At 46.1% G+C, this 27,488-nt stretch overlaps 1 protein-coding gene across 9 annotated transcripts in view; it reads left to right on the forward strand.

The window, feature by feature from the left end:
* The first annotated feature begins 62 nt into the window (after positions 1-62).
* ZNF532 (zinc finger protein 532) overlaps positions 63-27,488 on the forward strand; it is a 74,742-nt gene continuing 47,316 nt past the window's right edge. The window contains exons 1-3 of one of the 9 annotated variants that reach the window (XM_056325625.1): positions 23,438-23,909; positions 24,921-25,091; positions 25,587-25,701. Coding sequence is in view for 1 of the 9 variants with exons in the window: in XM_056325620.1 (XP_056181595.1) it covers positions 350-389 (40 nt within the window). In the remaining 8 variants the exon portion in view is untranslated. The other 8 variants (XM_056325624.1, XM_056325622.1, XM_056325623.1 and 5 more) reach the window with 8 other exon arrangements.

Raw genomic sequence — 27,488 nt, forward strand, 5'->3', positions numbered from 1 at the left:
TGATTTTCTTAACAAAAAAGAAGGGGAAATCTGAATCATAAGCTTCAGCTCAAGTTAAACATATCTGCACGCTGGGCCTATACAGCTTTCTAACTATGCACTTCAAAGATTTTTATTTACTTTTTTTTCCCCACAAGTTTCACTTTGCTGCTAGCTATACCTAAGTGATCCTTCTCCATTGTCTCACAAAGATACTCAAAACAAGTTTCGGTAATATTTTGTCAGTTTCCTTGGGAAATGTGGTTAGAGAAAGAATCCCGTTATTTTATTAAACCTTAAAAGATGTCCAGAGAAAGGTAGGGGAACTTGCTAACTGTATTTGCTTGTCTATTTGTAGGTGCACTCCTTCATGGCACAGGAAGGGCTTCCAGGAGCAGCAGTGCTGATGTGTGAGTCGCTGTCTCCCAGCGTAATTTTAAATTGGCTGTTAGCAGTCAGCTGGTGCAAGTATAGCAGAATAGCTGGTCAGTGCTTAGTGGATTTAGTGCTACTAGAGAGCTCTAACGTACGTTGATTAATTCTGAAGTCTAGTATGTTGTTGGATGGTAGTCTTTGTCAGCCTAGGTAGGAACTGATTAAACTTTGTGGATCTGTACCTAAGATGCTTGAAATGTAACTGTATACGAACATGATAAAGAGAACATCACAAGAACGGTAGAGATTGGAGAAGGACTTCTTCAGAATGTCTGACAAAACTACCTGTGGCAGTAGGGTATGTGGAGGAATATTGTTCTGAGCTCTCCTTAAAAAGGGAATGGTGATGGAAAGGTACTTTCATATTTTATTGCTGCCTTCAGGAACCTCTTTAACAGTTTTAATCATTGATGTTAAGCGGAAATATTCTGGTTCTTAAGGGCAAGCTGCCCATTTCTTTTGGCCCATATGCAGTAAAGCACCTTACAAGATCAGCATGCATAAATTAAACCAACATTTAAATCCCAGTGAAATCAGTGGAATTAAAATACATGAATAAACCTAGGCATTTGTTAAAGCTTTCTTTGGCTTGTGATGCTCTTTTTGAACCAAAGCCTTGGGTTTGTTTTTTTCCTGAGGTGCAATTGTTTGGGGATAATACTTATTTTTTGCTTGAAGTATCTGCTAGGCTAAGTTACTTTGCTGTCTGCTTTATCCACAGCTGTAGGTTTTTGTATAGCTTAGGGTTTTGTTAGTTGGTTTTGGATGTTGAATAGGCTTGGAAGAAAGGTTTTGAGGTAATCCAAATAACCTTAGGCGTCTCTGGCAAAGGAAGAGTTCTTGTGCTTCCAAAAGACCAATACACTTCCATTTTCCCTCCCCACACTGCATTAAGGTGGGGTAATTTAAATGCAAGAAGATATTGTTAATGCAATGTTAGATTTCTGAGAGTGATCCCATTTCTAGCAAGTGATAGGAATAGAGGAGCATGAGAGGTTTTTAACAAAAGAGGTCTCCAAAATTAATGGCTTGAAATTCTTTTGGTCTTTTGGTTTGGCATTTTGAATTTTGTGTCCTTGGCCTTGCTAACTATGCTGGCCATGCCTTTCTGTGATCTATAGAAGACAGTGCTGGGAGTTACCATAGCAGCAACTGCCACTGGCTTTTGGTAAGCATCCTTTTGTGTATTTCTGTGTTGTGGCAAACCACCAAAGGAGATCTATAACATTATAAGCAGTAAGACATTTGTATAGTCCTGTATCTTTCTCTGCCACTCCACTTTGTTCTCTGTCTTCTCCACTTTGTACAAGTTCTGTAAGGCAGAAGATTTCTCTCTTGAGGTGTTTCTGGAATAGCACTCTAAAATCATGATGCTGTTGGTAGGTTTGGTAGGAAGGATTTTACAGTCCTGCATAACTCTGTACTAGTGTGCTGTTAACCACTTGTCATGCTGTGGGAACGTCAGAACAGTTGTTACATCATGAAGGCATCAAACAGCTAGAATATCGGCTTGGACCTAAAGTTTACCCTAGTTAGAAGTATTAAGCCATGTAATTCTCTGACCTGATTTTTGGCACAGCTGAGTTTTGAATCCTTCTTGCAGTAGAGATGATCAGCTGAATTGCACTATTTAACACCAGAGGTCACAGAAACCAGTGAACGTCATACCTAACATTGAGATTGTGGAAAGACAATAGCCAGATACCATGGGTAAAGGTTTATCCTCAGTCTGGTTCATGTAGTGCGTTGACTTAATGAAGTTTTTCAAGTTTTCCTTGCCCAGCATGAGACATGGCTATTTCTCTCAAAATGCAACTGATTGAACAGCAGGAGGTATTTGAATAGTGCCACCTTTTGACTTGCTCAAGCAATCTCCTCTTGCAATCCAGTCAAAGCACTGTTCATACTGCATCAGAGAAATACCCTCCGGAGAAATGGTAGGGTTGAATTTACTTTCTGTATCTATATAAAGCTCTGCAAGCTACCTCCTCAGTAAAACCCCCTTTTATCTTGAGAGTCCTTAAACCGTCTCTTTGGCTACGGAAGACCATCTGCACTGTGTTAACTCTTCACTAAGATTGCAAGGCTGGCTTTACTGTCATTCTAGTTACTGTTTTTCGTAATGCATCAACTACTTTCCCTCATTCTGGCAACTAATTAATAACTTTGGCAGCTCTCACATACATTAAGCTTCAGGGCTACGTTCACCTTGATATATTTTCCTGACTCCTGTAAGTATAATGCATTTCTGTATTACTCCTTCCTTGCACAGAATTTTAATTCGGCCGTAGTAAGATCTCCGTGCTTTGTGAAGTGTGGTATTTTGAGATCTATGGTGTTTGCCATGAATTGGAGATAGGTTTAGGGTATCAGGTGTGGGAGGAAGGGTTGGGAATTTGAGTTTGAAAGTTTGGTCATCCTTTTAGTTTAGTAATTGCAATAGTCTAGAAATGGAGTTAAAACACCTGTGTTGTTTGAAATTAAACAGTTACTTAATTTCTAAGGTACTACTGCTGCAATTTAGCCATACCAGGCTTATTTTAAGAGCTAATAAGAAAAAATGCTGCCTTTCATCCTTGTTGCCATACACTGTTAGCATGGGACCAGGATCCATGTGGGTGAGTGTTACCACAGTGACCAGCCTCCACACCTGCATCTGCAGCGGATTCCAGAGGACGTGACTAGGACATCCCCATCCGTTCTTTAGACAGAATCAGTCATTTGATAGCACCCTGCTTCCATTTTTCAAAGTCAATTGAAATTAGTATGAAAAGTTTTAAACCTGTTATGCAAATGACTGCACTACACATAAGATCAGACAGCTCTCAAATGTTTCCTGGGCATTCTTATGTCTTTATGTGGCAGTTAGGATTTATTTCACCTCTCTAGAGTGAGGCAGCTCTACTTTATGATATCCTGTAAAAGGGTGTACTTTGGGTGGGCATGCTAGGACAGCACAAGTTACCCTGTGGGGGCAGGTGCCTCTCCTATTGATTACCATCAGGCAGCCTAGAGACCTAGAGAAGCCTGTCTACCCTCTGCAGAGCTGAATCTGCTCAGATTAATTTCTCTCTGAATGTGGTGGTTTTCAGTGCTGTAGGTATTTAAAGTGGTCCCAGGATTCTTCTCTATTCACATCTTGTCTTCTTTATGTCTGCCAGCTTTTCTCCTTTCTTTTCCCCTCTGTTGAATGCCAGTAGTACCCATGATACTTGCCTCACAGGACCAAGTGAGGATTGGTACAGAAATTCCTAAGAACTGCTTTGAGGTGGTCAGAATGTACCAAATTTGATATTTTTTTTTCTTGTAAGAAGCATTACAGTCTTTCAAGGAAGTACAGAGTAGCTATAAAACAGTGATTTGCAGATTCTCAGAGATCTGTAGGTTTTGCTTTATGCCTGCCTTAGTGATACGCAGAAGGCTGCTGCAGACTCTTGTTTCAATGTTGTAGCTGCAAAGAAAATATTTTATTTGGAACACCTATTAGATTATCAGCTCTGCTTTTACTGGAAATAATGGGTTCATTTTAATCAGAAAATAGCTGTTTCATGCCAAGCCACTTACCTGTCCTGGCAGGTAGAGAACTGCAGCCGTTTGCACACTATGCTGTAATCATAGAAATTATTTGCTGGTTAAAGGTGGAGTGGGTTTTGCAGCACATAAATCAGAGATGGGGCTTGTTACACATTACAGTGGGAGACTCCCTGCTAATTTCTGTCATACTATCTTCACTGGCATGATCCTGGTTATAATAGGGCAGCCCCGTCATGTTAAAACACACTTTCCCCTGATGAGATATATGGGAGCAAACCATTTGCTAGCTGTGCACAATATATTTTGTTTGGCTCTTCTTTTTTGAGGAGTGTTTCTTTTTCTTGTGGGGTCAGATGAGACACTGTAAGCCCAACAGAGGTAGTTTATAAATGTCAGTGAAACCCACATTAAAATACTTTGTACTTTATGAAGTATAGAAAGAGAAAAAACCTGTGTTGCTGTAACCCTTCAGAAGCAATGGCAACACTCAGCTGGCATAAAACTGGGGATGTGCTCAGACCTGTGCAGGCTGCAATTCCTCTGGAAACTGCTCTAACCTTAGCCTGAGATCAGCGAGGCACAGCCCATTTCCTGTGCCCCTCCTGGGCTTTTCCTAGGGCAGCCTTCAGAGTGATGGAGAAACAGGTACTTAACACTTTCCCACTAGAAATGCTGACTTTGGAGGTACAAAAATTGCAAGTGCTAGAGCTTGCCTGCTTGCTGGGAGCCAGATTTTGTTAAACACAGCAGGAGAAAAATGCTGGCAGAATTGCATGATTAACAGAGGGACATAAGTGAAATAAATATTCACTTGAGTGCACAGAGCTAATTAAGTCATGAACTCTTTTACTTGGTGAGCCAAAGTGATAAATCTCCTAGTACCAACTAAAGCCATAAATTCTAAGGATGCTTTCAGAGGAGCTCTGTAGATTGTTAATAAGTTAAATTTAAAATTATGGAAATATTTTTGCATTATAACTCTTAGTTACTGCATACCATGCTTCTTTAAAAGTATGAAGTTTATGTGCACATATATGTATGATTTTCACTGTTTTAAATGGGCCTCAACAGTACTATATTTTCCCTGAATGGAAGCATAGAAAATGTAGTATGAGATGTAGAGTATTAGAAGGGTACTGCGAAAAACCACCGAACTCTCATCGTCCTTTCCATCATGGTCTGTTTTTTTAATTTACAGAATTCACATCTGTGCACCTAAGTTTGTTTCTGCTGCCTAAGCATTCATTGATTTAGCAAGCACCAGCACCGTTCCATTTGAGAAGCCCCAGGACACTTTTAGGTGATCTGTTTATCCACTGAGTTTCCAAGTTCTTTTTGACGTTCTTTCTCCAGCCGTAATGCTTGAGTCTAGCACACTGGGCTCACATTACGGGGACTACATTCAAATTCCTGCTTGAGAGTTTGTATGTCATCTTCTGTTTGTGGTGGATGCATGAATATTTGGCAGTGCAACCACTTCTTCTAAGGCTGAGCTGGAGACAGTTTTCTGCAGTTAGTGAATAGTTACAAAATACCCTAGTCTGTCTGGTGTTTTAAACTCTGCCATTTAATTTCACAATAAATGGCACTTAGAACACTCCTTTTTCCACAAGACTTGTCTGCATAGGCTTTAGCTGAAGAAGTTTTTTTGGCTTACAGTCGTCCTGCATAAAAGAAACACTTGACTAAAGTAGTTATATTCACTAAACTTCAGATCATGGATGGATGGAAGAGGTCGCAATTCATCTGCACCTTATTCTCTAGCATCCTTTCTCAGATGTAGTGCTACTTTATATAAAGATAATAGATAAACAGATGTCCATTGCTTTTGATTTGGCCACATTCAGCTCACATCTTCAGCACCAAATAATCTACAATAAATTAAACTCTGAAATTTTTGTGGATCTGTAATTTTTCATTCACTGATGGTCCTCCAAATTTGGCCTCTAGCTTTGGACTGATGATTCTATGTGGAATTTCTTGGGGGTTTGGCTTCCATTCAACTTTACAACTGTTTGTGAGGTCATTCATTCTCTGGGATGCAAAAAGATATTTCTAGAGTGCACATTCTACTTAGCATGTAGCAGTTTTTATTTCAGTTCTCATGTGAGAAAGTTACTACTACTAAAACACTCCCTGAAGCAGCACCAATAAATTGGTCAGATTCAGACTGTATTACTGAGGTTGACACCAGTTACTTTGCTATTTATGAAGTTATTTATGATGAAGACAAGAGCTAGTAAAAAAAAAAATTTAGCAAGAAGCTTTTCTATCAAACAGACATTTCTGCCTACATCTGTGTTCTGCCAAAAAACATACTGCTTGTGATGAAAAATTGTCATTATCTTCAACCCAAAAGCAAATATCTGTAAAGGGAGAGAATAGTTCAGGTTGAACAAAGAAGTCTGAGTCCAGTTCTCTGAGACCTTGCTGCCTGCAAGGAGGCTTGGGCAGCTAGGGCCTAAGGAGCTGCCCACTGAGGTTGTACTCACCCGAGAGTTCACGTGCTGGATTTAGCTGTGTCCAGGATACCTAGGCTGTAGAAGGGTCTTGAATGAGCATTTGGCTTGCTTACTGCTATATTAAGTAATGACACTGTGTTCTGTATCTTACATGTCCTCTCTGGAGATTAAAGTACAAAGCTGCTTTTGTTCCCATCATAGCAAGTTTTGAAGCTGCAGCACTTCACAAAAGAAAGCTCTTGGACCCTGGTCTGCACTGGTCCACAGCTCTGCTCTCTTCTACAGCTTGCATGGCAGAGGCCAGCAAATGTTGTCTTTTTGGAGAGTTTCTCACTTCTGCATTGCCCATTCATGTTGCTTTTAGTCATTTGAAGTGACTGTTAATCCTAATTGACTGATGTCTTCAGCACAGAGCCCACAAGCAGCATTCCAGCAGCCAGGCTGAAGTAACAGCAGCAAAAAGCCTCTGCCCTCACTCCCTCAACCCTGGGCATCAGAGACCAGAAACAGTGAAAAGTGGCCAGCGTGAGGCAATTAATACCACTGCAACCAGCTTGCAGAAAAATTAACCAGAACGTTTTTCCTTTTTCCTGATACACTTCTTTTAAATAAGCTTTCAAAAAGACTTGTTTTATACTGTGTCTGTGAACGTATAGTTTAATAGCCCATCATTCTTAAGAGTACATGGCATTTAAATATGCCTAAAAAATAAATGCCAAGAGATAGAGATGCCCTAAATGGTATATAAAGTAAATGCTGCTACATGTTAACTTAAAATATCACTCCATTTCACTGTGTTGCAAAATTACTCCTGCAGATTTTGATCCCTGAAACAGTCACATAATAAAATTGCCTCATAGAGCCAATTGTGAAATTATTCTGCTAACATACTTGTACATCAAAAGGAAATTTCTTTCCATCTTTGCTGTTTTAAGTGTCATTGCACAGAGGTCCGTGTTCTGTCACTGTCTCTAAGAATATCAGCAAGATCCTGGTGCAAAATTTCAGGCCTGGGAGTCAGGGTACCTGCATCCACTTGAGACGGGACCAGATGTCCTAGGAAATTGTGTAGCCACTAAAACAAGAGGTGCTTTTGGTGTGTGGGTTTGTAACAGTCCCTTTCTTTTCATAGAATACACGGTGTTGCATGTCTCTGGAAAAATATGATCTTTTATGAGACTGAATTTGTTGCTGTGTGGGTTTTGTGCAGCCACATGCTCTCTAGTGGGTGAACAGAAGTATACAGCTGCTGACCAAAGGGACAGACCTGTAAGGGTCTCCTTCACCAGCTGTGATGCTAAATCCATATTTTTTGGCACCTGTTGCGGATAGCAGGCTGCAAGGGAGCTCAGCCCCTCCCCAAACCTGCCTGTTCTCTGTAGGGCATGGTTCCCAGCCAGGCGGGACTTGCTGACCCTACTGCGGGTTCAGGGTGAGAATGTGTTGTGGGGAGTAGGCTGAAGGGTGCAAGACTGAGAGGATAGAGTGAGATGTGAAGGGAAAGGTGAAAACAGAAGTGAAAAAGAAATGCTGGGTCAAATTCTGCTTGTAGGCATGCCACCCGAAATGCAGGAGATCCCTTTTGTGAAGAATGAAAGAGGGCAGGGCAGCAGGTGCTCGTGTCAGGTGAAGCTACTTGAGAGAAACTGCAGAGCTGGCAAAATCTGAAGAGCAGAGGATGTGGCTGTCTCCTCATGCCAGCTGACACAGCTTGACAAGACAGACTGGTCTGACAGCTCCTTAGGGGTCTAAGGGGTGCATCTGACTTTCATACGTAAGAAAATATTAATGATCTTTAGGAAAATTTAAGGGTGTGCAGGCACGCTGTTTGAGCGTACCTGGTTCTTTGTGGGTGGTAGGGTAGTAACTGCTTGGGACACAAATGTATCTTTGCTTTTGGTTGTAAAACATCAAGTCTTCTGGTACTTTCCTGGGGCAAGGAAACAAGACCAAATCCAGCCAGTGAGATGGGAAGAGTAGTGCAGGTACTTGGTGTGCAGAGGTGCAGTGCACTGGGCAGTGGGAAGGAAAAGCGGTGCTAATTAATAAATAAATAATAATTAGCTAAGGCTAATTCATTGTCTGTCTGCTGGGGCAAAATCAGGATTGGCTTGTGGTTTGGTTATATGTGTATGTGTGATAGAATTCAAGTCATGCAAGCCCTCCTGGTGTACAGGGTCATTTTTACTTGTTTAGCGGCTGTGAAGAATGAGGGGTTTTTACTCTTTGCTCAGTTGTCATCTTCCCATCAGCTTATTTTTACCTTCTGTAATCCCGATGAGATGAGGCATGTGCTGAGCAGGCCCCTGGTGCCCCATGCATGCTGGGACACCTTTATACCTCGTGGTCTCCCATTAGCTTGTTTTATAAAACAAATAATTGTGACTCTTGGTCTCTGCTGCTGGCAGTTCTTTATAAACTCTGATAAACAAAACTTATGTTTGTGTGAAACTGTAAGTTTCCACAAGTGGAAAAGCTCTGTCTGGTGTCAAGCAACAAACATTTCCCTATCTGAACAGAATACGATAAAAAAGAAGAATGAAAACCAGGTTTGCTATCTAAAGGTTCCCAAGAGAAATAATTGCCCTTTCTCAACTAATTCTATTTATTTTCCTTTTAGACTCATTAGTTGCAATATTTTCTTACTGCTATCATTTTGGTGCTAGTTCTAATAAACTTAACATATAATAATAGCTGCCTTGAGAATGATATTAGTAATATTTGCATATATACAAGTGATACTGAGTCATCAGTGACAGCAGCTTCTCAAATTAGCAGATGGTGGCTCTGTAAGAAAACATGTTTTCTTGCCTTACTCCTCAATTTATTCCCAGGCTGAGCAAAGATAACTAGGTAGTAGCATCTGTTGATGTAATAGTTCCTGTTAAACTCTATCTGCCTGCCAGATCTGAAGATGTTCAAACTATGGTGTGCATATAAGGTAGAAAAGTATAATTAGAATTTTGATGTATCAAAAACTGGAGTTGGTTTTAATCCTGTAAGACAGACATTTTTGGACAGCTCTAAGTAGAAGTAATAAAAAAAACATAATGAGTAGAGAGATGGTGCTCAGCAGTTGACTTTGCTACCTAGATTATTATTTGCGTGCATGCAGTACAAAATGTAAATTTTTGCCTTATCTGAAGCCAAGCCATTTCTCACACGTTGGGCTTGTAAAATTGTTTTGTTCCCACAGAAGGGAGGGTGGGGAAAGGCTTTCAGAATTGGGTCACGGTTTCTCTGCCTGCAGAGATTGTGCGGTGGCTTTTGAGCCTAGCTCATGGGAATGACAGACTAAACAGGGTTCAGATCAGGTTTTGCTGTTTACCATTCTGTTGTTATCACAAGTCCACAGCTCACTTACTGAATAATTTTTATCCATCTTTAATGGACAGAATGATAAAAATAAGGCTGTGAGGTTATTTTCTCTCCTGAAATTGTAAGGGGCTCTGAAGTGGACCCTGCTGCCAGCCCTGGCTCTGCCTGCCAGGGTCAGAGGTGGGATTGTGCCTGTGGATGAGGGCAGTGCCCATGCTGGGGTCCCCCACACATCCCCTCTGGCCTGAGCCCCCGGTGTGGCCAGCCCTGACCCTGCTGCACCCCAACAGCTACTTCTACAACTGCCTCCTGATGTTTGGTTTTTTTAAACCTTGCTTTACTGTGAGTGTAAACACTGGATGCCTATTGAACCTTTAGGGTGGGAATTCAGTAGACTATCTCATACTGTGTGCTTTCATATCAAACTTAAGTTTTTATTCAGCTATTTAATTTTCAGTATGATTTCAACAAGGGGTGTTTTTTTTGCCTTTATACTTCCTTCAAAGTATTCACCAGGCTCACAGTGATTGCAATGTGCCACCAGCTGCAAGAGCAGGACCCAAGGCAAAGGCCATGCCAGAGGAAGCTCCATCCTCTGCCGCGGGTTCTGCTGCAATGCTGTGGAGAGGTTGCTACAGTCTGGTGCCACTCCGTGCCTCTCCCTGACACCTGGGATGTTGCAGTGAAACCTTCTCTTCCCTTGGACTCTGTAGGCCAAGATCTGGGAGGAAGCAAGCAAAGGTCTGTTGCGTATGTAACTCTCTTGTGCATGTGTAACTGCACACAGAGGTGCAGGGCTCACCCAGGTGATGGGACCCTGGGAAGCTCTTGCTCTGCTTCTCCACCTACCCTTGCCTACAGGGCTGCTTTTAGTGCGTGCATGTTTGTTGAACACATTGTGCCTGTTGAGGCTGGGGACAAGTCCGTCAAGGCTCATTAACAGAAACTCTGGTTCTGGTGGTCCTCCAAGTGTGTACACATACACCCCTTCTGTCACACAGATACGTACAGGATAGCACATAGTTAATGCGAGTAAAGCTGTACTTCTTTCTCTAATTGTTTAATTGTTCAGTTCCCTGTTAACGGAAGCCCTCGGCAGGGCTGCAGGCCGCCACCTGAGCAGTTGGCTGGAGCAGCCACCAGGTGTCAACGTTCTTCTGCAGAGAACTTCAGTTCCACTAAAATCTTGTGAAAAGGTCTTTCTGTGCAGCCAAAACCTGAAGAGTTTCCTCAGTGTTACTGCCCCAAGGGCAACGGCATCCCCCACCCACCACTGGGTCACATTGGCCACATTGGGACATGCCGGTGGGCATGTGATGGAGGTGATGCAGAGGAGTGGCGTGGCAGCATGGTGAGGTCCAGGCTGGAACGAAGCCACAGATGCTGAGCCCCTGGTGTAGGCAGGCATCGGTGAGGGAGCAGCAGCTGCATGGGAGCATAATTTCTGAGGCAGAGGTTTTTGAGAGGTGAAGGGACAAAGAGGCAAGATACCCCAAGTCTGAAATGGTGGATTAGCCCCTGTAGACAATGTGTGCAGATGCTGGAGGAGCCAGTGCCCACGACGTGCTTGTAATCTCCCTGAGCAGCCTGCCATTAAACACAATCTAATCAAGGCTGCAGCAGGTGCAGTCAGACCCAAGTATTGTCACCAGTGACAGCAATGGTTGTCTTACCTGTGGATAATGGTTAGCCATCACGTTGCATGAGAAAAACATGCTGATTTTACGGGGAGGTGACCAGGCCAGAGCAGCTGGAGCTGGGGGGTATGCTGCCAGCCCACCTTGCATCCCAGGGGAATAATTCTCTGTCACTAGGGGACCCCTTCCCACGAGATAACTATCCTGTATCTGTTTCTTTCACATGAAACAAACCAAAAGAGCCTCACCGCCTGCCCTTTTGTACAAAAGAGGGGAAAGCCAGCAGAGATTGCTAATCTGTCTCGAGGAAGGTTTATACAGCCGTGAGCACAGGCTGCTCTGTGTTCGGCTCAAATACACTGAATTTTGAAACCCTTGCAGCTGGGTCTGTGCCTGGTCTGGATGCTGCCCTGGTTCCTCCCCTCCCTCTTCTGTAGCACTTGATCCTCCTGCATCTCCTGCCTTCATTTGTCAAACCGCAGAGGGGTGTTTCCAGCACCAGGTACTTCAGATTAGCAGTGGGGCATGCCACAAGGTGATGCCTTGTGTGAGCAGAAGCGTTTCCCTACCCCAGATGTGTTCTAAAGCATTTTTAGTGGTTTAGACTGTTGGGTGTTTTTAAGGCTTTTGTAGGGCAGTAGCATGCTCACCAGGCAGGGAGCAGGTGGTTCCAGTGCAGAACAATTTTGTTCCCTTTTGCCATGCTAATACACACAAAGTTATCGAGAACAGAGCGTGCATATGTGGGTAATGCCAAAGCCCAGTAAACATTTACACCTTACTTTTTTTTAAAATGTAAAAATTATTTACAGTAGTCATTTACACATTACTGAAAAGTTAATTATTTTCAGTGGTGAGTTCACCATTGACTTAAGTGGCAACTGTGTAGAGAGACTCAGTTTTTTTGCTGCACCCTCCTGCTGTCAGTAATTCTTGGGACAGAAGCAGATATTGCTGAAACTCTGCGGCTTATGCTCATTCTTGATTTATTTCCCAGGCAGCTGTTAGTACAGAAACCAGCTCAGTTGTTATTAAATGGTGTTCAGTGGAAGAATCACCATAGAGGCAGCAATATTTGCAGTCTAAAAAAAAATGGAAATGGTGATTATATCACCTGTCTTTTCTAGGAAGGAATCGTTTTCCCCCCTTGAGCCAAGCTGCAGGCAGTGAACTAAGTGGACCTCTCGACAGTCAGTATAGCATTTTGAGGAATTTAGATGTCTCCTAGCCATTTGTAAAATCGTATTTTCCTTAAATGATCACTAGGGAAAATTACGTATATAAGAGCAAAGCTTGCTTGTTAAGGGGTTTGGGGATTATTTGTTGTTATTATTATTAACTGTTTAACATAAATATGAGCTTGCCAATATTTTAAATATTCTGGATTTAATCCAAGGGTTTACATCAGTATATACATATTAATACTCAAATGCAAAACTATACATGCATTTCTCATGTCTTATGAAAAGCTGTGATCAAAGTTATTTTTTGGTTTGACTCATCACAGGGTCTGGGTGTCTATTACCATTTCTGGAAGGCTTTTCATCAACCTGATACACTTCTCTGCCAACAAGCTTTTCTGACGCTTGAGTTTGTTTGCTTTCCTCAACGCCAGCCCCCTCCAGCTGGCCCCTTCCCCACTGCTCCCACACTCCCTTGCAGCCCAGACCACACAAATACCCAAAAACGGTCGCACACTTTGGGTGACAGTTTGCTAATTGATGCATTTAGGGTTTTGTTCAGCAGGTATTTTTGTGGCAGCAGCAAAGGAAGTTTTCAACACAAAAAGTAGTGTTCTTACACAAGCTAAATGGAATTTGTATAATCCTGACTCATCTCCTGTAGCTTTTGGTGGCAATGAATCCAATGTCCTTCCTCCAGCAGGAGATACCAAGTACCAGCACCGAAAGTCTGAGATTGCTTGAAAGACTCCCAAGCTGTGCTAGCTGTGAATCAGCAAGCCACCTTTATTTTTATTTTTGCTTCGATTGTTGGAAGAACATCACGGGCAGCTCAAAATCAGCAACCACAGACAGGCTGAGCTGCTGCTGATGTCCTCCTCCGTGAGGACAGCGTTTCCCGAGGTAAACAGAGGAAAAGGAGCAGAAAAATCGCTGCTGCTGGAAACAACACTGCACCTGACTGAGCTTTTTCCAGCTGCAAAGGTTTCTTAATTGGCTGCTAGGGTCTTCAACTTAGTTCTTCTGATGTCTTGCTCAGAGTCCAGCTCTGGATGTTTTGGATTCCCCTTTATCCCTATTTTATTATGTGCTTATTCCATTTTACAGGGTGGGCTGTGGAAAGACAGAAGTAAAAGCACTGCTGCTGCCAGTACCAAATGCCTGGTTGAACTTTCCTACAGAGGTGCAGGTATGCCTTGCTACCAGTGACAGCGGGTAGCTGCTTGTTGCAGGGCATCACCTCTGGGTGCCCGGTCCCCAGCTGTTTCGGTGCCAGGCTGCCTGGCTGGTCCTAAGGGCACCAGCAGGAGCCCTGCCAAGCAGGCATGTATGAGCATGCTTTGTATTCTGGGTTGAATTTCTCAAGCTCATTGGCTCCGTGAGCTATGCAGCATTCCCAGTTCAATAAAGTCTTCCAACATCTGCAAAGACCTTCCCAAAGCAAGGGTGCACCTGTGCCAGTTACACCTTTCTCAGTCCACTAGCTTGGATTATCTAGTACAGTGTCTTCTTTCACTTCTTAGTTTCTAACTTTAGGAGAAAGAAATATCTGGAGCACACAGACAACATCTGCCTCTGCCCATGCAGCTGAGCCATGGCTCTGAAATGGAAGCAGTGACCAAACCTTGCAGGACATATTGGTGTAGAAAGATACATAAATGATCACAACTAGCAATGCTAGCAATTTCTTTTTATATACTTCATTGCTTGAAGTGAGGTAATCAGTAGTTTAGTAGGATATATACTCAAACTACACAGATTTTCTATTCTGAGAAAATTGTGTTAGATACTGTCTTAAAAATTTAAGCATTGCAAAAATACTTTCTCTCCCTGTCCAGTTTGTAGGATTCCAGCCTTGAGGGAAGGTGCATCCACTGTCAGAAGGTGCCCTGTGGAAATGCCACCAATAGCTCCTATTAGGGAGTGCCTAGTGAGGCCATCCCATGGACTCTTAACAGTGAGTGAGCCAGGGAGCATTGTACATGACATGGCACTTAATGGATATTACAGTAAACAAATCATCTTCCAGCCCTGTGTTTACGTTCAGCTCTATCCTTTTGCTCACAGTGCTGCATAAATGCAGGTGAACACATAGCATTCAAATAGCTGTTGATAGCACCATCTGCAAAAGGCTAACAGCTCATTCATTAACCAGTGGGAGCCAGCACAGCCACAGCCTAATCAGATATTGTACAAAGAATAATTCAGAAATAATCCTCATATACTTGAATAAATATCAGGAGAAGGAAGGAAAAAAAACCATACATATGGCATGTTACGGGAACAAAACAGACATTTTTCTATGTGTCCTAGGCTGATGAGCTTTGTTGTACTGGATGTTAATCACGCAGGTGGCTAATGCATGAGGAGGAAGCTGACTGAGGGGTTTCTGGCCCAGCATTTGGAAGGTGTTAGTAAGCGGAAGAGACTGTAGTGCTCATGGGAAAATCCATTAGCCTTACATGTTGCAATATGCATGTGGTCCTGTTGTGTAACTTGCTGGTGATACAGGCAGAGGATTGAGTTTGTGAGGCTGGGAAAACCCAGGTTCTGGTCTGGCTTTCTGCATTCTGTCCCGCTGAGGAACTCGTTTATCAGGTGTGTGCGGTTCCTCACACAGCTCCTGCCTGCATGCTCACACACCTTCCACCAGAGTGTTTTACCCTTAACTACTTGTTTTGCTGGCATACATGGTGTGGTACATTCACAATACTGACCAGCCACCAGACAACTGTTCAGTGGGGCTCTGTGTGGCTAGTGTAGGTGCTATAAGCAATTTCCTTTGAGGGTTATCTTAGTGTGGAACAAAACAGGACTGTGTGAGCTGGCACTGTGCACTTGCAGCCCAGAAAGCTAACTGTGTCTGGGGCTGCGTTACCAGTAGCATGGCCAGCAGATCCAAGGAGGTGATTCTCCTGCTCTGCTCTGGTGAGATGCCCCCTCCCGCCCCTGGAGCACCACGTCCAGCTCTGGGATCCCCAGCACATGAAAGATACGGACCTATTGGAGCAGGTCCAGAGGAGGCCACAGATGATCTGAGGGCTGAAGCACATCTCCAATGAAGACAGGCTGAGGGAGTTAGGACTGTTCAGCGTGGAGAAGAGACAGTTTGTATATGTGCATATTTTGAGCAAAACCATTTTTTCTTACTAATAATATGCTTGGGACCTCACTCTATAGTGCATGTGTAGGTGTGAGAGCGCCCAAGGTGCACGTGCTCTCCCTGTGGCAGGAAAACTGCTCTTCTGGTCTGAGTAAGATCCATGTTCCCTTCAGATCCAAAAGCAGTCTGCATCAGCTGTTTGTGAAAACAGAAGGCCTGACCATCACCAGATCACTCTGGCCAGAAGTCTGTGTCCAGTACTGACGTAACCAGGGGCTGCACCAAACCTCAGCAGCAGATGAGAAGCCAGAGCGCTACGTAGAAAGTCACACCGTGAAGGCACCAGGGCTGCTGGGGGGGCACTGCCTGGATCTGGAGATCTGGGTGTCCTGTGTGGGGCACCTCTTCAATGAGGGACACCTCGCCTTTATTTTCTGCCCTTCCTCTGTGAGGACTCAGCGTTTTACAGATGCTCAGGTTCTTCTCTTTGCCCTTATTTGGGCAAAAGACCATTCCTGCCATAGAAGTGAGCATAGTGCCCGCAGGATGCCCTGGGAGGAGTGGGGTGGCCACCATGCCCGGCCCTTGTTAAGTGGGTGCTGCTGCTGGGGCTGGCAATGCAGGCATGGCTGAACCTAGCACTGCTCCAGGGCACGCACAGGCTCTGAAGAACACCTCTCCTGCTCAGTCGCACCCAGTCACACCCCACAAGGCCTCATCCCAGCGTGCCTCACCACAGGGAAGGCATGCGTCCCTGGAGGGGCGGCCAGGCTCTTCCCACCAGCTGTGGAGGCGGCCCTCCAGCACGCAGGGCCGCAGCCACGTTGGGCCTCGTCCTGCTCGCGGCTCTCGCTGCACACATCCCCTGGACGCCGCGGCAATGCTGTGCCTGCAGCTGCCTGCCCCTCAGCCTGCAGCCAGCCGGGAAGGGCCCCCAGTAGGGCACAGCAGCCCTGGCCTCGGAGGTGGGGGACACCTGCTAGAATAGCCTGGCCCGCTGGCCTGAGCAAGGTGATTGCAGCCCCTGCCTACACACAGCACATCAGAGGGGATGTGCTCAGAAAATCAGCCATGAGATACTGGTGGTACAGCAAGCTGGGGGCCACTCCCACGGGCTCCATGCAAGCCCCAGGGTGGGGGCTGTCCCCATCGCAGGGGCTCTCCCAGGCAGGGTCCTTAGTGCCAGCATGGGTTGTGGCATTGCAGCCACCTCTGCTCATCTTTCCAGCTGGTGCTTGGGGCCCAAAAGGCTGTTGAGACACAACACGAAGGGCAGCCACAAAGCCTTTCCACAGCAGAGTGCCTTTGGCTACAGCAAACACACAGGGAGGGCTGCTCTGTGCCTGCAGCTGAGGCAGGGCACCCCACTGCCCACCCTAGCAGGTTAGCTGTGGCTGCCTGCGGCGGGGACAGAGCTGCTGGCACAGTGCTGCCTGGCCACTGCGGCTGCTGCCTGTGCCGACGCCTGGAGACCAAGGGCTGTGGCTGTCCCAGCTGAGGCAGGAAGAGGCCAAACTGCCCCAGCACCACGGTGGGAAGCTCTGTGCTGCTGCCGTTTTCAGAGATGCTGTTCAGAGGAGCTGTGACCTCTGCAGCACAGCATTATGCTAATACCACTCAGTGTATGTGGAAAAGCTGGGGTATTGACTGTATTGCCCACCCTTAAGGAACCATTTTAAGCCCACGATCCTTGCTAACTAACCGTGATTTCTTTGGATAATGGTTAATTTGCTCTGGCTTGTCAACAGCCAGAAAAAAAGAATTGTTAAGCCCTGTCAAATCCTCCTGGCTTTGCGTCGTATCAGAACTCAGCATCTCTTCTACAGATGATTAAAAATCTGAGTCTCTTGCTGTTCAAGACATTACCGTTTTCTGTTTTTTCCAGCATTTAACATCCTGAGAGTTACTACAGTGTCTCACTCTTCATGCTACTTGGGCACTGCAAATATTCACCATGTAGTTAGAGATTCTCTTCTGCAGATGGGTAACAAGAGTTACCAACTTCTGTGTAGCCATCAGCCTTTGTCCAACACATATTTTAAACGCAGGGGAAATTGCCTGTTAGGGAGATGTTTCGTAGCTGTGGGCAGTGTCTGCTGGAGGCACAAGCACAGATCACACAGCAGTTGTGACCTGAATGTTGTCTGCCCCACGGAGAGTGCCCTAACATTGTATTCTTGCATTCTCCCTGCCCTGAGACTATATCTGTTTATCCTGGGTTTTGTCTGCTTCTTAGGCACTCATCTTTTCCTCTTCTTTGTCTCATTTCTCTGAAAGACAATCTTCAAAGCCAGCTCTAACAGGGAGAAAAGGCCATGGAAGACAGCTCAACACTGATGAAAAAATCTGTAGTTGGGAATGGGTTTCAACAGATTTCTCACTTTCCGACCATAAATCTAGTTCAGCACCATTTTCAAACGTGTATGCTCTACATGGGCATATATATAGAAATATTTATGGGTTACACTTGCCCTGTGCGGGTTTTAACTATAGTTTGTTGTGGCCTGCACTGAATTTAAACTGTGTGTAAAAACTGGCTTTGTTCTGAGCAAGGTGCTGGTTATTTTGGTTGGTAAGTGCCTGTATCCAGAGCAACAGTGATATAAAACTGGTTGCTAGCTGCTGAGTGTACACCCAGCCAGCAAAGGCAGCAACAGGGACCACTGAAAGAGGTACCCACCGAAGGAGGGAAGCATCCCCCACAGACTGGAGCAGCGGGAGGGACTCTCCCCGTGCCATGCCCCTCTCTTTGCTTACCTCTGTGACCATCCAAGTCTATGGTGGCCAGTGGCTGCTGTTCCAAAACTAGCTGACAGCTTCTCAATAACTAGGAGGAAATCCTGAACAGTCATGCTTGGCAGTTTTCACAGTGTAAGCAGACCCTAGAAAAGACCAAAAATGGATCCAGTAATTAATCTTCTCCAATGGAAAAATAGCTCTAATTTTTATGTTGCAATATTGGCATTGCCACAAAATTATCCACATGGAGTTGGACAATTTTCAGATTAAACGTCCTCTTGCTTCCTAAATTAAGCAGCTATTCATACATTTATGCAAGTACATTCTTCATTAACCTCTAATGAGTAGAGTAAAAGCCATTTCACTACCCACCAGATTTAAAACTAACTTGTAAATCATATTTATTAAATAGTAAGACCTCTCTCATCAGACCATAGCTTACACTTCAAGGCTTAGGAGTTAGAATATGTCTGCACGTGTTTTCTTTCTCTGTAGTTTTGCTATCACTGACACGTCCATGCTCTTTTCCTGAGCTAATCCCAGTGGAAAATGCAAACTGCCTTGCTTCTGCAGAATATTCTGGACAAGAATTGCCAAGCAGTGCTTCAAAAGTCTGGCAGAATTGGCACACATTTTAATTTTTTCAGTTTTAAAAGATGAAAGCTAAAAAACAAGTCATCCATCCTCAGTCTGTTTACTTTTGGGTGACCGCCCAGGCTCCACCTTCCAGGGAGCAGCAAACCTTTCCGTGTAGCACAGGGGTCAGTTGTTGGTGACACCCAGCCTCAAAGAATGGTGGTTTCACCACAGACCTCAAGTGCTGCTCAGCAGGAGGGACCAGCTCACACTGCTGCTGGCAGGGTCTGGGCTCTCCCCCTCCTTCCTCTCTTTGATGCAGGATGACAAGGGCAGAAGCAAAACACCATCTACCAGAATATCCTTCCAGCCGTGTGTATCGCAGGAGGTAGGAAATGAAGGTTTGGTGATTGCAAAGGAGCAAACCTGAACCCCCCATATCCTGGGAATAACCCAGCCACCGAGTAACAGGGAGGTCTCAGCCGCTGCTGCTGCACGAGTGCCCTTCAGCCCAGATGCAGACCAGTGCCACTTCCAAGCAGTGCTGCAGCAAAGGCACAAGATGGGGTTTAATGCAGCCCCCCAAAGCTAGCTGGGGATGGTGTGGCAAATTGCAGATTAGATCCAGGCATCCAGAGCAAGAATTAGGTGAATTTTAACTCACCCATCCGCCTGTGGGTCGAGCCTTGGCTATAAATCAGAACTCCAGAGTCTACCAGATGGCCAGGTGCCACAACGCTACAGTGCTTCGATAAACACGTCGCATGACAAACGTAGGTTTTAACATGCTATTGGGCCAGAAGCTATCTGAATAGAAGAAACATGTAATTTAGAGCCTACAGATGTTGATGCAAGTTTGTGTGCATCTATTATATATTTGTCTGTCTACTAGAACGAGAGACATTTTTCATTCAAAATCTAGATTTTAATTTTTACTTGACCTCAATAGTAGTTAAGATGTATTTTGAGTCCGGTTTAGTTTCTCCTTAGCAAAGTCCTTAATCTTATATCATAAGAGATCCCTTTCTTTTAATAAATCTCATCTTTCTAAAAGCAATCCTAGAGCTTTTAGTCCAAAATATAATATGAGGCTTATTTTAATAACCAGGAAAGGAAATTGATTTTTCTTTTTTCCCCAAGAAAATATTTAGAGAATAGTAATAGAAGCATCTGAAAAGGGGAAGTTTAGTTGTAAGCTGTCTTTTTTTAATACTGAATGTAAACGTAGCAGTTAAAGAAAAGTACCATTGCATTCTAAACAGTGATAAAAAGGAAAATACAAGTATTCTGAAACAAGAAATGCAGGCTTCTGCTCTGGTCCTGTGGATAATATGAAACAGGAAATTTTAAGGTGAAAGCCTGGAAAAGCAACTGATACAATAGACAGTATTAAGGTTTTGCCAAAAGTTGTAAAGCTATTAGTCTGAAAGAGAAACTTAGGATTGGAAATACGGAATCTGTATCTTACCCTTCTTGCTTAAGCTAAGGATGTTTCACTAGCCAGGAAGAAAATGTTCTGTTACTGAGTTAAAAAACCAACAAACAAAACTGGGAGTTGACATAAAGGGCATCATTTAGTCTGACATAGAAAAAGTGAATCTAAATTCACCTTATTTTTTATGGTGTCAATCCACCTGCAAAATCATCTTTGACCTCTGGAAATGCTGGAGTAACATAAAACCACCTGTTGCCTTCCCAGCAGCTAACTGAAACAGCTTTACCTGCAGAGTCTTGAAACGCTCTTGAAATCACTTAAGGACTAAATTCTGAGATCTAAGACGTAAGGTTAACCTGCTAAAAAAATTACCAAACCCTCACAAAGCAAAAGGGACATTGTAGGGACACTTGCATTGCAATTGCCTGTCATTTTGTGTTTGAACTAAAAAGCCATTGGAGAAAAGCTATCAGCCTGGCACCACTTGTAAATGATACTTAAAATTCTCTTCATTTTAGTTTTTTAAAGTCAAATACTTAGGGTGACAGACTTTTTCTGCCATGGAGATGTCAGGGGCACCTGGCTGGAAGGCAAACAAGTAAATCTGCCTGAAAGGCAGCATGCACAAGGACCTTTATGCCACGTATAAACTGTGAAATCAATTAACATTTCAGATATTAATACCGAAGTAGTAGCAACAGCTGCCATCTTTTTTATACGATTGTGCAAGCCAACCACAGAAATGCAATGCAAGAAAACAGACTGTAGTTTTCACTTTTTAAGTCAAATTAGTTTACTAGTTAATTGGGAAGAAATAGGGTGTTACAAATATTACAGCCTGATTCTACAAGTCACTTGCAGGATGAGCCCTAGACTTGTGTGAGCTAAATTTCATGACCCTTCTTAAACATTAAAATTGGTGCAGACCACAAATCCATTTGTTTATATATAAATTACCAAATCAATTTATTATATTCAAATTCCATAAACTTGTCAGACTCAACAATTGCCACAGTAGGCAGCAGAGCAGTTTGCCACTCTTCTGGTTAACTGGAAGCACATGGGCCTGGTCCCCAGTGCAGGCCGGGGCACTGGGGCGCAGGGAGCCGGGGTGCAGGGAGCTGGCGTGTGAGCATCCGGGGCACGGGGAGCCGGGATGCGGGGAGCTGGGATGCAGGGAGCTGGGGCGCAGGGAGCTGGGATGGAGGGAGCTGGGATGCAGGGAGGTGGGGCACAGGGAGACGGGATGCGGGGAGCTGGGGCACGGGGAGCCAGGGTGCAGGCCTGCCCAGCCCATACCTGCACACGCAGCCGCTAGCAGGGCACACGCCCATGGGGGACCGTGTTAACTGCAATGCAGTAGGCCTCTGCCGCCTCACCAACAGGCTTCTAAGCAATGTGAATAAAACATCATTATTTCAACCATAATATGTAGTTATTGTCTACACGGTCTGTAAAAAAACAAGCTAATAGCATAAACTTGAGGTAGGTGTTACATATTCAAAGCCACTGATGTGAGCCAATAAAGCAATTCACATCCAAAACTCTGAATTCTAGGTATTTTGCCACACACCTATCAAATATGCTGTCTCACAGCAGAAAGGGAAGAAATTTTGTTATTAAAATTCGTGACAATGGCATTAATACCAGGTTGCTTTGCAGCACACAGAAGTCTGTTACCAAATGTAGGTTCTCACAAGAGGCAACAGCCCAAACTGCCAAAGTACCCCCAGGAAGGCCGCAGTCATGCCATGTTCATCATTCCTAGTGAGGTACAAGAGCAGCAGCAGCGGACAAAGTCCTAGGCAGTGATACTTATTTTCTTTTTAGTGCTACACTATGACTCGAACCCCTGAAGCACATGGCGGGGAAGGTGTCGGCCTGCCACGGCCCGTCTGGAGGCCAGACCGACACACCTGTGGCCGCCATAGCGTGAGCGCCCAGAGCCCGCAGCCCGCACAGAGGCCGTGCAGCACGGCCGCCCTGCCGAACCAAGTAGAGCCCCCGAGCCAGCAACGAGCGCTGCCTGCTGCCGCTGCTGATGGAGAGCTGGCGGCCGAGGAGGGCGCGGCGGCTGCGGCGGGCCCCAAGGCGCAGGGCACCCGGGCAGGGCTTTCCCGGGCACCTGCCCCGTCTCTACCCGCAGGGCCGCGGCGAGGACCCGACGGAGGGATCGGAACCGACCCGGCGCCTTCCCGTTCGGGGCGAGATCCCCCGGCCGCCTGGGCTCGGCGAGCGCAGCCGGCTGAGCGGGGCACCACCTCCCCCGCTCCGGGCTGCGGGAGGCCGCGACCTGCCCGGTCCCGGCCCCTGCCCCTGCCCGCGGAGCTCTCGGCAGCAGCGGCAGCCCTCCCCGCCCCCGGCACACTCCAGGGAACCGTTTCACACGGAATCACACGGGAGCGTCTCCCCCATCTGTGCAAGCCGAGGCACCCCCACCCCCACCTTCTCCTCAGTCCCGGCAGAGCCTCCCTGCCATTATGTTCCACCATCTCTTAGCCAGGCCGCTCCGCGGGCGGCCGAGGCAGCGCGGACCTTAGCCATGCTCGCCTGAGGCCGCCGGCCGGAGCAGCCGCGGCCGGGCCGCGGGGCCGCAGCAGGTGTGTTTGCATGGGGGTGCGGAGTTTGCATGCGGTGGGGGTCGCCTTCCTGCCGGCCCGGCACCCGCCTCGCCTGCGCGCAGGCCCCGCCGCGCCGCGGGCCGGCTGCGGCGGAGCGGCCTGCCGGGCCTGCTCGGCTCGGCGCGGCTTACTCGGCTCGGGCCGCTCCGGGGCTGGGGCGCTGCCCGGGCGGCGGCCGCCGGAGCCCCGGGGCTGGCAGTGCCCGCGGCCCGGCTCTGCGGGAAGCGGGGTGGGTGGGGGGTGTCGCTCGGACGTAGCCGTCCCGCCACCCCCCCACTCCGTTCCCCGCGCCCGGCCGCCCTTCCTGTCGCCGGCGGGGCCGCGGCCTCCCCTTCCCGGGCGCCTCCCGCGCGTAGCGGGGGCCGCTTCTCTCGCCCGCGTCTCGGCGCCTCGGCAGGGCCCGCTCGGGTAGGGCCGAGCCCGGGCCGCGGGGCTGGTGGGCCCGGCGGGGGCGGCGCGGGCGCCGCGCTGAGGGGAGGGGGCCGCGGTCCGTCAGCGAGGTGCCCGCGGCCACGGCGGCCCGCAGAGGCGGGAGCAGCCCACCCGGGCTGAGGGGCTGAGGGAGGGCCGGCCTCAGCTGCCTGTGCGGAGAAGACGTGGCTGAGGCAGCGGAATGGTCCTTTTCCCGAGAATGGGGTGGGGATGAGGGATATGGAGAAAGTGCCAGATCTCAGCTCTCTCCACAGGGGAAGGGGGGTGAAGGGTTGTGCCCAAGACCTCTGCTAACAGTTACAGGTGCAGCCCGGAGAGCAGAGGGGCTGGCTGGTGTAGCCTAGCTGGCAGCTGGCTCGGAGGAAAGCCTTGCAGAAGAGCCATCTCACGGCTGATCCTGGAGAGGATGGGGCTTGGCGCGTAGGCGGAGGTAGTTACTGGTTGTGCCAGTGTGAGGGTGAGTAGCCAAAAAAGAGCGGGGCGAACGATGTCTTGGTTTGGGGTGACTGGGCAGCCACGCAGGAGAAAGGCCCTGGGTGGCAGAGAAGAAGGAGGGGGAGTGGGCTAGGAGCAGAGCTGCCATGGCGCAGGTGGGCGCGGTCCCCTGCTCTCGAGGGACTTGGGCATTGCCAGGGAGTCGTGACCTTGCTCAGGAATCGCCCCAGAGAGAGGTGTGGGGCCGAGCAAGCGGCTGCAGCCAGCAGCCATCTTTGCAGGGTTGGAGCCGAGCAGGCTGCGCAGAGCGTGTCCTGGCCTCCCCCCTCAGCAGCGGGTGTGAGAGGCAGGGGGGGCCGGTCAGGCATGGGTCTGCAGCTTTCTTCTTTTCAGTGCCTCAAGGATAGTTGAGTAGCAAAATTAAAAAGAAAGAAAAAAAATTGGAGCTCAGCAGCCAACTCGGTGCTCCGAGGAGGGGGCAAGGGAACTATTTTGCAGGCATCTCGCTGCTGCGGAAATGGATTTCTTGAGGGGAGGGAAGTGTGTGGGTAATCTTTGTGGTAACGCCGTGCAGAGGAGAGAAAATGCCACCTGAGCGGCCCCAGGTGCAGCAAGGCGTGGGGAGGGCGGGTGGGAGAAGCCTCTGCTCAGCCACCCCACGGCCGTGGGCATGAGGGGGCAGATGTGACACTGAACCGCGGCCACCCCGTATGCTGTGGGGAGCAGCCCTTGGTTAGCAGCCTGTCTCCCAGTGCTGTGGCCGAGCCTGCCTGGTGCTGCAAGAGAGATCCTGTGAGGATTTTTATTGCGGTCTCTTTGTTAGCTACAGACAGGCACGCACACACTCACAGCTTTCAGCCAGGTTGTGGGAGGTAAGTGGGGGAGGAGAGGAAGGGAGCGCGTGGGCGGCACTGGGGAGCAAGGGGGCTGTGTGGGTCGGGCACCAGGGGAGCAGGGGGACAGGGCTGCGGCTGTCCCCGCAACCACAGAAAAAAGAGCCCCAGCGATTTTCAGTGACTTGTTGGCAACTCAGCGAGGGTTGCCATAGCTTTTTATGTAGGGTGACCAGAACCGGCTGGAACTGGTTTGAGGCAGATCAGCTCCTGAACACAATGCAGTCACTGAGCTACTACAGTGGGATAGCTTCCTCCCTTCATGGCAGCCAAAAGCAGAGGAGCTTGCAGAAAGATACCATCCCAAAACAGTATGTGAATGCACACTTTAGACACACAGCACTGGTATGTGGCTAATATAGTCATAAAGGATTCTGTATATAAATGTACATATTTGCAGTAACTGAGATTACTTTGGCTTTTCATGCCTTTTTATGCTTAAGGAATGGGCAAGAGCTGAGATTTATGACCCTTATTAAAATATTTTTGCTTTGCAAGGGTGGGACACTGGCTATGCAGTCTATTTTAAAACTAAACTAAATAAAATTGACTGAATGATTTGTAATTGTAGTTATGCTTGTGACTGAAGAATGCTGCTTTGCATGCTGTTTTATTTACAGGGTACTGTCTTGTGGTTTTCTTCTTTAGGAGATGTTAAGGGGGGGGGGGGGTATGCTGTGCCTTTCTGTAAGGCCAAAAGGAAACAATGTTGTTGTAGAATTGTGTGTAAAAGCATTGCAAAGATGCTGTAAGGCATACTCGTTCCCCCCCCCCTTTTTTTTTTTCTTCTCTCTCTCTCCTTGTAGGCCTATTGATTGGGGCTGCCTTTAACCCTTTCATATTTGCAGAGGTAATGCATCTGTGGCAGTAACTAAGCATTGGCTAAAAAAAAAATATCTTTCAAAGGTCAAGGTTCACAAGGTGAGATGTGGTGTTTTGGATATGAATCTTAACAATAGCATGAAGGTACATGTGGGTGAAAAGTAAATCTGCCTCCTGATTGCACACTTTGCACATCAGTAAGGAGACAATTGTTTGTGAGTGTTAGTAAAGGAATGCTATTAATGTCCTCCAGTTTTAATAGGATTAAAGCTATTATTTATAAAGACTTAGTGATATCTTGGCTAAATACAGTATTTTCACTGAAATATACATCCAGGTATACCTTTTTTTTCACAATGTAGTGGTACAGGATAGGCCTCTGAGTGACAATCATAAATCATGGACCACATGGCAGTGAACTGTTCTGTGTTGTATTACAGCATTACACATTCAGAATTTGCTGTCTAATTATTCAAAGGGTGCTTGTTTGGCCATATCTGAGCAAGCCGATACTTACTTCTGAATTAAGGTCGTCAGTGTTAAACATGTACTTAATATAGCCTACACAGGAAAAAAAAAAACCAACAAACCACCATACAAAATAAGTAGTATGGATGGTGTTTCTTAAACTGTTGTAACCCAGGGAGAATTTTGCAGCAGTCAAGTGGAAAGATGTATTTTAAAGGTTTGATGGAGGTCCAGTGGGTTATTAGTGGCATGAATTATAATATTGTGCAGTAATGAAATAAGAATAGGAAACCGGATGGGCAGTGCATCAGCTCTTGAGAGATGACTACTTTTAACTCAAAGCAATGGATAATGGATAAGATATTTTTTTCCCCTTCTCATCTAAAAAAGAAATATGTACTTAGATTTGAGCTGGCATTGGTATCTTTTAGTGAAAGCTGAAGGATTCAGAGAGATGAAGAGGGGGAGAGAGAAGAAAGCAGTAATGAATATAGCAAAGGGAAGAACAAAGGCTGTTAGAGCTTACACATTGGAACACTAAACATTTTGCCCTGGGGATTCTTTTGCTAGAACTGTTACTTCCTATAACAGGACATCAGCAACTCTAGAATCTTAACCAGTATGATTTTTTAAAAAACGTCTGACCAAACCTGGCTGTGTTAGCTCGTTTGGTAGTCTACAATCAAGATAAATATGGAGGCAAAACATTGAAAATTACCTGTTGTAGTGTGAAATGAGGGTCTTTTCCTCTGTGCTTAGCAGAATAAAGTAGACAGTCTTAAAAGCCTTGAGAGCTTGTGGACAGTGGGTAAGTTGTATGGTGGCTGATGATGATAGGCAGGGTGCCTGCATCAGAGAGTGACAGTACAAGGGAACCTTCTTATTTCTGACTGCAGTAGATTACGTAAGGTATTTAGATATTAATTGTAGAAAAGTGAAAATCGCATGCTAATGTTTAGCCTGAAATTACGGTTTTGTGGGTTTTAATGCAGCTACAATGTGTTGTTTCTCAGATTGATAGGGCAGTAAATAGCTTGCTTGGTGGAGCAAAATGCCTAACTGATCGCTGTGTTGATTTCTGTTCATATCTTTCACGATTTGGATTCAGAGGTTCTATATTTGACTATAGACATCTGTAGCAAAATTATGCTTGCAAACATGAATTCTTATTGCACGGATAGGAATATAGGAATAGTATCTATTGCTGCTGATGATGATGCATGTTCTTTTCCAAGTGTCAGCTAAAATTCATATGTTATATGAGAGCACCTTTTAGATTTTTTTTCTTTTTCTGCCAGAATAGTGAGCAGATTTAAAATTGTAAGTTCTTGAATTGTCACAAAACTCAATGTATGTGTTCTGTTTGAATTTTTGAACATGAGCTGTACTATGGATTTTTATTTTTAGCAAAGGAGGTG

This window comes from Falco biarmicus, chromosome Z (assembly GCF_023638135.1).
Source record: "Falco biarmicus isolate bFalBia1 chromosome Z, bFalBia1.pri, whole genome shotgun sequence".
In the NCBI taxonomy this organism is placed as follows: domain Eukaryota; kingdom Metazoa; phylum Chordata; class Aves; order Falconiformes; family Falconidae; genus Falco; species Falco biarmicus.